Genomic DNA, 12,521 nt, shown 5'->3' with positions numbered 1-12,521 from the left:
TGTGCTTGCTCTCAGTGATTAGAGTGCACTATGGAAGTATTAATAGCCATTCATTCGTGCCATGTGTTTATTGAGCACCTACTCTGGCCAAATGCTTTACGAAAGTGAATTCTGATTATTTCAGCAACTCTGCCCCTGCAAAAAGCTTAACTTTTTCAAGATCACATGGTTTCTAAGGGTAGACCTGAGTTTGATAAACTAATTTCATTTATCTCTAGTTTATGCCTACATGGCTGTGTGGCTTCACCTTCAACAATCGCTGGCTGTAATGTTGATCTTAAATTATCAAAAAGTTAGATAGTATGCTGGATATTCTATTTCAGGCCCCACATTTTGGGGTTTTTAAGTTCCGGTGAGTATTTTTAGAGTTTTGCGTATTAATGGGTGATCAGCTGTCCCTTCTCACAAATTTCAGCCTGACTACATGTAGCAGTCCATCCACCTCACTCCTTTCTAATTGACATTTGGGAGTGAAAGAGCTGAGCTTGTCAGAATGTGTGTCACCTAAGAGTAAACAGGCACAAAGTGGAGGCTTGAAGGACCCCACTGGAAATAACATAAAGGACCTTTATTTGGTACACGGACTTTGTGTTGTGTATTCTGAATGCTTAGGATCCTTTTAAGGTTGCTTTCTGGTTCTGGGGCTGTGTTCCTGCTTTGGAGTTAAGGGGGGGCACTCTTCAGGCTGCTGGCACACACAGCTGTGGGATACTGCATCATTATCTTCCTGGCACGTGAGGAAAAAGTGAAAATGTCCGTGGGATTTCATTTTTTTAAAAACCTAACAGTACTGATTTATAACTCAAATTTTCTTCATTGGTTCCATAAAATTACAGTGTTCGATTATAATTACAGTCCTAATATAAACCAACTGCTGGCTCCTTTTTGCCTTAAATTTGCCATATAAAATGTTGTCTGGTAGTACTGTGTTTTCTTGGAACAAGGTTGACTTTAAATAACAGAGCCCGGTCATAGTAGGTGGGCCGTAAATATTTATTAAGTGAATGAATGGAAAGGTGGATTGAAAGATGAACGAGTGAATGAATGAATATGATTGCTATGGTAATTATGAACATATAATAAATATATGAATATAATTGCTATAATTGAGCTAGGCATATAGATATGGTAGTACCTGGCTTTTTATAGCCACAGCTGGAAAGATATCTTTGGTGCTTTTGCCTCGTTCTAGATGGTGTCATTGTAGGGGCCTAAGAAATCCACTATCTGACATACCTTAACTGGCACTGTTTTCTTTTTATATCTCACACTTACTCGCCATGCTTATTCTGCTACAGTGTAGCCCTACGTTATTATTCCAAATGTGAACTTTCTAGGTAATTTAAATAGGTAAAAATGCCATGATTTATCTCTGATACTAATAACCAACCAGGAGAAAGGTTATAGAGAAAATAGATCTTATAATTCTTTGAATGGGGAGGATAGAGAAATGTTTGATGGCTAGAATAAGTTGTGAGGAAAGTATAAAATGTTCATTTATGTTGATTTTTATCACCTCCATCTTTTTTATGTACTTTTTGTCTCACTAGCTCTAAGGCTTTTTGAAGACAGGAGTAAACCACGTATTTCTTGTATATCATTTCATGGTGCCTATTACATATAATGCTTCTTTTTTTTTTTAAAGATTTTATTTATTTATTTGACAGAGATAGAGACAGCCAGTGAGAGAGGGAACACAAGCAGGGGGAGTGGGAGAGGAAGAAGCAGGCTCATAGCAGAAGAGCCTGATGTGGGGCTCGATCCCATAACGCCGGGATCACGCCCTGAGCCGAAGGCAGACGCTTAACCGCTGTGCCACCCAGGCGCCCCATAATGCTTCTATACAATAAATTCTCAATAAATGCTTTTCAGTGACTGCTCTCTGTAACCTTATAGCTTCAAGGTTAAATGAAGTGTCAGATGTGTTAACTCACTTTCCCATAATCATAGCATTTCTGATTTAAAGGAGGCATCCTTGATTCCTAGCTTTCCCAAATATAAACAATGAAACATACCGGATAATGAATCATCAGAGAATTTGTCTAATGTATAGTCGAAGAAGAATTTTTTTGACAAATGTGCTGATTTTGGAAGTAAATTGATTGCAACAAGTATGAAGGTGTAATTCTTAGTGCAATATTTTGGGGTTTCAAAGTGTAACACTGTTCTATGTATTTCTAGAATATATTGTGAGGATAAACAGACCTTCTTACAGGACTGTGAAGATGATGGGGAGACAGCAGCTGGTGGGCGTCTTCTCCATCTCATGGAGGTAAGTGTAAGTTAAACCCTGTTAGTCCTATTCTCTGAGTCATAAAATTTTTCAATGAAACAGACCTCCATTTAGGAATAAGTAAATCAGTTAGGCTTTGTAACATGAAATATATTTGGGTTAATTTTTGAACACTGATTGAAGGAAACTTTTAACCACTTGATATGGGGCAGAAACCACAGGGTTAATAACAAGTGCTGTGCTTTGAAGCTCTGTCAGTCATAGATGATAGAAGATTATCTTCAGCTCTGGGAAAGTATCTCCTTTTTGTTTTTTGACAGTGTCCTCCCTCTGTTTCCTCTGTTCTGTCTCTGTGCAGTTCCTGTTGGGTGTTATTGGACCATCTGGTTAGACCCAGAATGTTGCTTTTTTTTATTAAATTGTCCAACTCATCAGCTTATGTTTTATGACATTTTCTTGCCTGTCTTCCAAGATTTCCACTGAATTTTTAAAAATGTTTAGCAATCATGTATTTAAGTTTTAAGAATTCTTTCTTCTTGGGGTGCCTGGCTGGCTCAGTCAGAATAGCATACAACTCTTGACCTTAGGGTCATGGGTTCGAGCCCCACATTGGGTGTAGAGATTACTTAAATAAATAAACGTTAAAAAAAAAGAAAAGAAAAAAGAGTTCGTCTTTTTTTTTTCTTTTTTATAGTGTACTGTTTTGACTTTATGGATGCAGTATCATCTAAAATTTCTCTAAGTATGCTGATTAGAGCTTCCTTCCTTCCTTCCTTCCTTCCTTCCTTCCTTCCTTCCTTCCTTCCTTCCTTCCTTTCTCTCTCTCTCTCTGTGTTCTCTCCCTTAAATTTTTCCTAGTCCATTTTAGTTTGTTCATCTCATCCTTTCTCTTTCATGCTGCTGGACTTTATCTGTATGGTGGTCATTGATTGTCGATTATTTTTAAGAATGGATTTTTTCCTAAGGTAGTTGCTATAGTTTCTTCTGTTACTGTATGTGGAGGTTTGTTCTCTAAACAGGCCATTCGGGGCGCCTGGGTGGCTCAGTCAGTTAAGCATCTGCCTTTGGCTCAGGTTATGATCCCAGGACCGAGCCCTACATCGGGCTCTCTGCTTAGCGAGGAGCCTGCTTCTTCCTCTCCCTCTGCCTGCCGCTCTGCCTTCTTGTGCTCTCTCTCTCTCTCTCTAATAAATAAATAAATAAAGTCTTTAAAAAAAAAATAAACAGGCATTCCCTTGGTAGGAAGGAACTCTGTGTGTGGTCAGGCCTATAGACTGGTGGGCTTCATATTATGAGCAGCATTTGACAGATGGCAAACTGAGGAAGACCTTGCTGGTAGGCACCAGCAATTATTCATGCAGCCCCAGTTCTTTCCAGTGGTTTGTTTAGAAGCGGGTTTTGGTTGTTGTTTGGCTTAGGGGCAAAAGGCTGCTTAAACTGAACTATTCTGGTTGAATTCATGAAGAACTAGAACTTTACCTGCATGATCTCCCTTCAGCCTACCCAGTTGCCCCAAAATTTGGAATTCAAGGACACTGTGGAATAGGGTTTGATTTCTAAATTCCCTTCTCATTCTTACATTCTGTCACCTGAATGTTAGGAATCTCACTCTGCTCACTCGTGGTTCTGCCATTAAAGTCATGGGGAAACTATGCAATTTTGTACATGGGTTATTTCATTCTCCTTTAAAACTTGAATTTGTATATATCTATGTGTGTATCTAATTATGCTTCTGAAAATAACAGATTTTGAATGTGAGAAATGTCATGGTGGTGGTATCACGCTGGTATGGAGGAATCCTTCTAGGACCAGATCGCTTTAAACATATCAACAACTGTGCCAGAAACATACTAGTGGAGAGGAACTACACAAACTCACCGGTGAGTGGTTATTGAAATTATGTAGAGAGTTTCTCACCACTGCCCATAAAATAAAATAGTTTAAAAAAAAGACAAAAAATTAAGAATGAATCAGAGTGTTTGAGGGGTGCCTGGGTGGCTCAGTTGATTAAGCGTCTGCCTTCAGCTCAGGTCATCATCCTGGGGTCCTGGGATCAAGCCCTGCATCGGGCTCCCCGCTTAGCGGGGAGTCTGCTTCTCCCTCTCCTTCTGCCTCTCTCCCTCTCCCCCGGCACACGTGCTCATGCTCTCTCTCTAATAAATGAATAAAATCTTAAAAAAAAAAAAAGAAGAATGTTTGTGGCACATTGGAAAAACCTTTGGAATAGGAAATTGTAGACTTAGGTTCTATTCAGAGCAGTGTGACTGGCCAGTTAGTTGCGTGACCTTGGGCAGATCACTTCATCTCTTTGAGCCTTAATTTCATATATTTATACTAAGTTTTATAAAACCCTTAAAGACCAATTAATTTTCACTCCCTAAAATTGAGGCCAGCAGAGGTTGCGTAGCTTATGCTACAGTGAACTAGATGTTCTTCAAATGTGTATAAAATGCTAACATTTTCCTGTTAGTGTCAGAGCACCTTCCGTCTCCCCTGGCATGTGTTGGGATACCTGCCTTTATACTTCGAATTTTTTTTTGTTTCATATATTATAGGCATATTTATTTTATTTAAAGTTTGCTGCCTTCCTTTGGAAAGTGAACAATAGATTAAATAATATCCAAATTATTCAAATGTAAATCTGTTAGATAAGCGAGTGTTTTCCTTGACTATCCTTGATTATTTTGGAAATATTAAAATAGACTATAAGTGAAAGTGCCTTATAAAACAGAAAGATGATACATATGGAAGTAATTATACTTTTACTCGTATACATATTTTGTATGAGTAGACTAAAGTTTCCTAAACCAGGATCTTCGTATAAATGGGGAGATACTACACTGATTTATGTCTTTTTTAGGAGGAATCATCTAAGGCTTTGGGAAAGAACAAAAAAGTAAGAAAAGACAAGAAGAGGAGTGAACATTAATACCTAAAATTATGCGACAGGTTAATCTGTCTATCATTGTTCACAAATTCCACAGTCACCTGGGAATATTGTGCAGAGAGGATCCTGGACTGCTCGAGTCAGCCAACCCATTGTGGACACCAGCGTTATCTTTTCTTCTTTGGTTATATCATCTGCCAAAAATAGAGAACTTGTGATATATTCATGTGTGTTTCGGGCTGATTCAGAAGAATTAATTTGAACTTAATTGCCACTTCATCTAATTTGAGGAAGGTAACCGTTACCCAGGGCAGTACCTGGATTAACTGTCCATTTCAGTCCATGTCAAGTGCCTTTGTTAGGTGGGGAAGAAATGTCTCGAGAGGAGTATAAATACCTGGTGTCTTGTCATCGGGATTCTCATTACGTTAAATGAATATTGCCTTTTACTGCTCTTGATGGGTTATTGGAACAGGAGCTCATTGCAGATTGATCTTGGAGAGTTTCTTCTTGTGATTTTGGTTCACAGTAAGTCACCTTTCATTTTATAGTGTTCATCATTGAGTAATGATTAAGCAAAAATCCAGGAGTATATCTGCAGTTACGTGCTGAAGTGATAATTCATCTGCCATATCTGTTAGCATAAGTGTTTGCTTTGGTTTCTGTTGCAAATTGGTGATTGTGAAATTTCAAAATGTGATTTTCTAGCCTCTACTTTTTTTGTTTAATTCTTGTGATGTAAAGCAGTAGGTATGGAGTGTCGGTAGTCCTCTCCTGCCCCTTAAATGTGTTAGTGTAATATTCTGTTTTTGGTTGTTTTTTTTAACATCCTGGAAGTACCTTTCTTGTGATCTTCATTAAGGAATTAGGATGACGCTAGAAGGTCTGCTGCAGTTAATGGGGCATTTATAGAAGGGGATAGAGGTGGGAAGACCACACTGGTGTGCGGCCGGAGCACGTCATCGGGTAGTTATGTAAGTGTGATGCACGATTTCATCTGCATTCCAGCCATCTTTCTCAACTCCGTGACTTTGCGGAGAAAAGGAACAAACGTTTTGATTGGAAAAACAAAGAAAATCCCTCTTTTTTTCCATTCTTACCAGATCTTCCTTTGCATCAGTGTTTTATGTTCCTTTTTTCATCTGTAAGTTATGCCCTTTACCTCTAGGCCTCTAGATAATACATTTATCTTTGAGATATAACAGTAAGTTAATAGCTGTTCCCCTTTAGATATGATTGCAAACAGTTATTGAAAGTCATTAATTGATTGCAGATTTGCCTAAGATTCTCTTCCAAAGGGAGGGAATAGAAGTTCGGAGACCACTTGGAATGGTGCTTGCATCACGGAGAGCATCACAGAAGAGTGGACACAGACACATATTCTTTTTCTGTTCCCTTGATATCTTGCATTCAAAAGACCCAACATCCTTATTTGGTATTTTTAATAAAAATCTCATAAATGGCTTTACACTAGGATGGATTCTGAGAAATAAAATCCAAGTCATATTTGTTGTCAATATGTCTGATGTTGCCAGTAATCAGAAGTCATCAGAGGATGTCCTGTATTTATTTAGAACACTTACGTCAGATGCCATGAAAAGTTAGGTCTGTCCTATATTACTAACTGTTAAATAAAGGCGTTGAAGACCATTAATTAACATTAAAGTGCTTTCACAATTTTGGCATGTCTAACCTGTGAAAGTAGATAGAAAACAGGAGAAATTTGGTGCTGCAGAAAAATTGAAACTCATTTTTCTGTAATACCAAATTTGAATTTCTTTCTTGCTGTTTCATCTCACAGTTATTTAGGTCTTTATATAGAAGACCTTTATATCTGTGATCTCATTTGCCCTTATTTAAAAGAAACTTATTTTTGCTTCTTTGTACAAAATTATTAGCCACATTTTCCTGACTAAAAAACCTAATCTCCTTTGCCCAAAGGCACTTAGCTAGTAGGGAGAGATCCCAAAGTCTCCAATTCTGGAATCTTGAGTTATTTATACTCAACCATTATGGACCGCGTTCTCTATTTAAAATTTCTCTCTATTAGAGGATTTTCAGATTCTCCAAACAATGGTTTTCTATGGCCAGATCTATGCTGTGGCATATTTTTAGTATATTGTATTAGTTAAAAATATTCTCCATATGCCAGTATGTAAGAGCAAGTAGCATCTACTTTTTAAATGGAAAAAGCAGTATGATTTGGAGGTATGTATCATGAAACAGAGTCTATTTGAAAAGAATTATATCAAGCTAATCACACCGAAGAAAGACTAGCATGAAGCAGATACTGTTTGGAGGGCAGGTGAAATTTACTGGGAAAATTATATAATCACTTCTAATTCTACTATCTAGAGATAACCATTATTAACATTTGCTATGTACATCCTTCTATTTTTTTCCTATGCATGATTTTGTATATATGGCTATTTTTCTTTCCATAAAATGGTATTAAACTGTATATACTGTTTTGTATCCTGCATATTTCATATAGAAGTATATTGTTAACATTTTCCCATGTCAATAAATATTCTTCTATGGCTTAATTTCTTATGGCTACATTGTATTCTATCTTCTGGGTATCATGATGTACTAACTGGTCCCCACATTTCCAATTTTTAAATTTTTTCAAATTTTCACTTAAATAACTATGAAAAACTTAATTATTGTGTGCAGATTTTTTGGTATTTATCTCTGATTATTTTCTTAGGAAAAATTCCTAGAAAGGAAATTTCCTGACCAAACATTTACACATTCTAATAGCTTGACTGGTTTGGCCAAATTGCTCTCCAAAAAAGATTATACCTCCATTAGCATTGTGTTAGAAGATACTTAGGATAGGGGAGATAAGGGAAAATAGGGATTCTGGCAAATAAAACTACCAGTATCTTTTTTTAAATTGATCTTTTTTTTGTTTTGAAATAATTACAGATTTCACTAGAAGTTGTAAAAATACTCCGCTTTCCCTGCTAGTAACATCTAACATAACTATAGTATGTTTGTCAAAAGCAAGAAATGTATTCTGCCTGCAAGTTCTTTATCAGGTATGTGATTTGCAAGTAATCTCCCATTTTGTTGCTTGTCTTTTCATTCTCTCTCTCTTTTTTTTTGTCTTTTCATTCTCTTGACAGTGTTTTTCAGAGAGTAAAAGTGTTTAATTTTGATGAGATGTAATTCACCTTTTTTTGGTCGTTATCTTGTTTTTGGTGTTATGTCTAAAGACTTTGCCTACCTCCAGGTCTTGAAGATTTTCTCCTTTCTTTTTTTAAGGTTTTAGAGTTTTTTAGTTTTTCATTTAGATGTACTGTGCATTTTTAGTTAATTTTAAATAAGATATAAGCTTTAATTTGCAGTTCATTTTTTTTTGCGAATGGAGATCCGATTATGGAAGTGATTGATTTTTTAAATTGAACTTCTTGTTGATGAATTTTCACAAAATAGTTATATAACCAGCACTTCAGTTGGAAGAAAGGACACTACCAGCACCACATTAGCCACTCTTCCCCTCTGCCAAGTAACCACCTCCCTGACTTCTGACACCAAAGAGTACTTGGGTCTGTTTTGACTTTCACCTAGATGGAATCATACAGTCCTTGCTTGGACTCCTTTTGTTTCAACGTTTTGTGAGATTATCTGGATTGCTGAAGGTAGCAGTTCTTTTATTCTTCCCACTGCATAATATCTCACAGAATGAACATGGCAGTTTATCAATTCTGTTTATGGATATTTGGGTCTCCAGTCTGAGGCTGTTACCATCAGTGCTGTTATAAATATTCTTGTTTTTGTCCACATACGTACACATTTCTAAAGCATGCATCCCTAGAAATGGCTTTGCCAAGTCAGGATAGGTGTATGTGGAGCTTTGGAGTCCTCAGCCCCAAGGTGTGCTGGTGAATTTTTAACAACTGACTCTGGAGTTGTTGCTCCTTAATAACGTGTGCCAGTTCCTGTGGCGTAAATACTCCCGCTCTGTCCGATTCCAAGCTACCAGTGTGAAATCTACCAGCGGGCAAACTTCCTGAAAACCTAACAATTGCTTCTTTGTGAGCTCCCGCACACATCGCTCATACTGAGAGTTTTCCCGAGCAGTTAAACCAGTTTACACTCCGACCCGTAGTGAACAAGTTCTAGTTGCTGCGTATCAGCATTTGGTTATTACCTGACTTTCAATCTAATGCTGTGTGGTGTGTAGTGGTTTCACTTTGTGGTCTTAATTTTCTTAACATTCCCGTGATGACTAATGAAATTGAACGGCTTTGGTTACTGCATTTTATACCAGAGGTGACTGAGTAATCTTATAATGACACATTTCCCCCCTTCCAGGAATGGAAATATTGGGGCTTGTTATCAACTTGGTTCAGATACAGAGAAATAAGTTCACAATTCTGCATATCTGAGCACCTCATCTGTAAGTTTCAATACTCCATCACTGCCCCACTGGTATATTCTCTGTGAATTTATCAGGCAACTTCATCTTTTTTTGCTCGTAGTTTCCTAATTTGTAAAAATGTGGAGTATGATTCCTCCCTGTCTGGGGTAGTATGGAGATTAAATGAGATGCCTTCCACAGTGCTTAGTATGGGATAAGCATCTCATAAAGCCATTAGATAAGCATTATCTTTTCCTCATATTTAGGGGAGAACTGTCCTCTTACTTAAGACAGACTATTGCTGAGGATTTTAACAGTACCTAGAATTTTAAGTTGACACTGAGTTTATGAAGTCCTGACATTCCCTTAGGGAGGCAGTGGAGTAGAGCAGCTTCGAGGTGGCTCTCTGAAGCCTGTCAGGTTTGAATCCTACGTCTGCTTTTTGCTATCCGTGCCGAGTTTGAGCAAGTTATGTAATTTCTCTGCATTCAGTTTTGAGAAGTTTATGAAGAGCTAATCAAGCCATGGGCTGATACGGAAAGACTGCTTAGTTAGGGAGATGCAATAGAGAACACTTCATCTAGCCAAGGAGTACAGACCAAGGCTGCAAACTTTTTCAGTCAATAGCCAAATACTATATACGTTATGTTTTGTGAGCCACGTCTGTACGACTCCATTTCGCCATAGTGTGAAAGCAGAGACAATATGCACACTAATGGCATGGGTATGTTCCAATAAAACTGGATATTGACATTGAGTTTCATATAATATTCATGTGTCATGAAATATTTTGCTCTTGGTTTTTTTTAATGTGTAAACATGTATAAAGGAAAACACTCTTCCTGTGTGTCTCCTCTACTCTCAAAAACTACTTGTAGAATACTTCATTTCTGACACTATGTGTAGGTTTTCCACACGTCGAGTAACCCAGCAACACCAGCTTGGTGTCCCACAGTTCAGCAGTTCTAACACTGTCTGCCTAGAAATAGCATCAGATCCCGCAGGTTAAGGGCTCAGTCTCACAAGACTGCTCCCGGCCCAACTTCATATGCCAAGTCCAGGCTGTCACCTGTGCTTCTAGCTGACCTGGTGTAACTCGGAGAGTCCCAAGATCCCCTCTTCTGGTTGGATTCTTTTGCTAGAGTGGCTCAGAGAACTCAGGAAGGCATTCTACTTACTTGATTATGGGTTTACTAAAAAAAGATAAAACTCAGAAACAGCCTGATGGTAGAGATGCACAGAGCAAAGTAAGTAGGAAGGGGCACAAAGCTTCCATGCTCTCTATGGAGCATTCCACTCTCCTTTATGTCCATGGTCACCAAGGAACCTCTCCAAGCTATCTTTTTGGGCTTTTGTGGAGGCTTCGTTTCATTGGCATGATTAGTTAAATCATTGGCCCCTGGCAATTGATTCAACCTCCAGCCAGCCCCTCCCCTCTCCTCAGAGGTTGGGGGGTGGGACTAAAAATTACACCATTTTAATCACATGTTTGGTTTCCCTGGAAACCAGCACACCCCCCCCCACTGGGCCCACTCCCACTCCCACTCCCAGCCCCACCCCCCGGGACTTTCCAAAAGTCCCATCATTGCTTAAACCCAGGTATGGTTGAAAGGGGCTTGTTATGAATAACAAGACACTTCTTTTGCCTTTTTGGTTCTGGAGCTATTTCAAGAACCAAGGACAAAAACCCAAATATTATAACAAAGATGCTCTTATCACGTAGGAAATTCCTGGGGTTCTAGGACTTCTGGGCCAGAAATAGGGATAAAGACCAAATATGTATTTCTAACTAAAAATCACAATATCACAACATGTAAAAACCATTCTTAGCTCAGGTGCCAAATTGGTGTCCCATAATTTGGTCTGTGAGCCATCATTTGCCAACCCCCCGGTATAGACTAGATAGAGAAAGAAAGGCAAGTCAAAAATTATAATGCTTACAGATGGATTTTGGTTTCTGAACCTAGGGAAGAAGTTTGGTTCTTTGTTTTTCCATTAGCCCTGGTTTTGAGTTGTATATACTGTTCAGGGGCGCGATAAAGTTAATTCATATATCAGGACCCCAAAAATGGGGGCTGCCCTAGTAGCACAACCCATGTCATAAATCTAAACAGAGGCCAACCTACCCTTAACGGAATTGCATCTCAAGGAAACCCAACTTGTGTCAATCATACTCCTCAACTCAGCTTTAGCCAGCTTACCCTACCCTAAAAAGTAGGACCTGCTAGCCTTTTAGCCTTTTAAGGAATCTCTGACTTCCCAGCCAACCATGCGCTGTTCCTGCTCACCTTTCCTAATACTCTGTAAAATTCACTCTTGCCCAAAATCCCTCTGGAAGAATGCTCTACTGCTTGTGAAGCACTGTACATCCCTAATTTGTGGATTGTTGTCCCTTGAATAAAGGACGTGAAACTCATTACCAAATTGTATTATTGTCATTTGACAGGCAAGAGATAAATCACAGCTATGTGTAATTAAGGAGAATTAGATTTGCAAATCAGAGTTGGATTTAAATTTTGGTTCCATGCTTTGGACATGGCAGCCACTTTAGACAAGTTACTTAACTTCTTTGAGCCATATTTTTCTCATCTGTAAAATGAGGCTAATGAATCCTACCTCACAGGACTTTTGGAGGGTTGAATGAAATGAGATCATGTGTGAAATATTACTAGTCTAAAGTTTCACATATGGCGGGAGCTCAATAGATGAAGGTCAGCGTGTTTCTTGTAAAAGAAGTGAAATCAGATTGGTCTGAAATCAGTGATATTGGTGCTGAATATGCCACCCTCAAATCTGCCTCTTCCGCCTCAGGATTATTTTGAGTTGATTATTTCAGGAAACTGCAGACACAGCAGAAGATCTGAAAGCTGAGTAAAATTTACCTTTTTGTAATGGAAATCTACATTTATAAGGGAAATTTACATTAGAAAGGGGGCCTCTACCAGGAAGAGAGCTATTACCAGATACTGCTTTTTCACCTGAGAGTCTTATCTGCAAGGTAGGGTAACCTTTGCTTACCAATCATTTCCTCC

At 38.4% G+C, this 12,521-nt stretch overlaps 2 protein-coding genes across 3 annotated transcripts in view; both read left to right on the top strand.

Annotated features, from left to right (window-relative positions):
- The window catches only part of IMPACT (impact RWD domain protein), a 29,205-nt gene extending 21,539 nt beyond the window's left edge, over positions 1–7,666 (top strand). For both annotated transcript variants that reach the window (XM_026496123.4, XM_044382900.3), the window contains exons 9-11: positions 2,182–2,272; positions 3,979–4,113; positions 5,094–7,666. In XM_026496123.4, coding sequence (XP_026351908.1) covers positions 2,182–2,272; positions 3,979–4,113; positions 5,094–5,162 — 295 coding nt within the window. In that variant the 3' untranslated portion in view covers positions 5,163–7,666. The remainder of the gene's footprint in view (positions 1–2,181; positions 2,273–3,978; positions 4,114–5,093) is intronic.
- The window catches only part of HRH4 (histamine receptor H4), a 31,321-nt gene continuing 26,119 nt past the window's right edge, over positions 7,320–12,521 (top strand). Inside the window, exon 1 of the mRNA XM_057313175.1 lies at positions 7,320–8,164. Within this exon, the coding sequence (XP_057169158.1) occupies positions 8,116–8,164 (49 nt within the window). The 5' untranslated portion in view covers positions 7,320–8,115. The remainder of the gene's footprint in view (positions 8,165–12,521) is intronic.

The sequence above is a fragment of the Ursus arctos genome, unplaced genomic scaffold (assembly GCF_023065955.2).
Source record: "Ursus arctos isolate Adak ecotype North America unplaced genomic scaffold, UrsArc2.0 scaffold_17, whole genome shotgun sequence".
NCBI classification, from domain to species: Eukaryota; Metazoa; Chordata; class Mammalia; order Carnivora; family Ursidae; genus Ursus; species Ursus arctos.
This window is presented reverse-complemented; position numbering and strand designations above follow the sequence as displayed.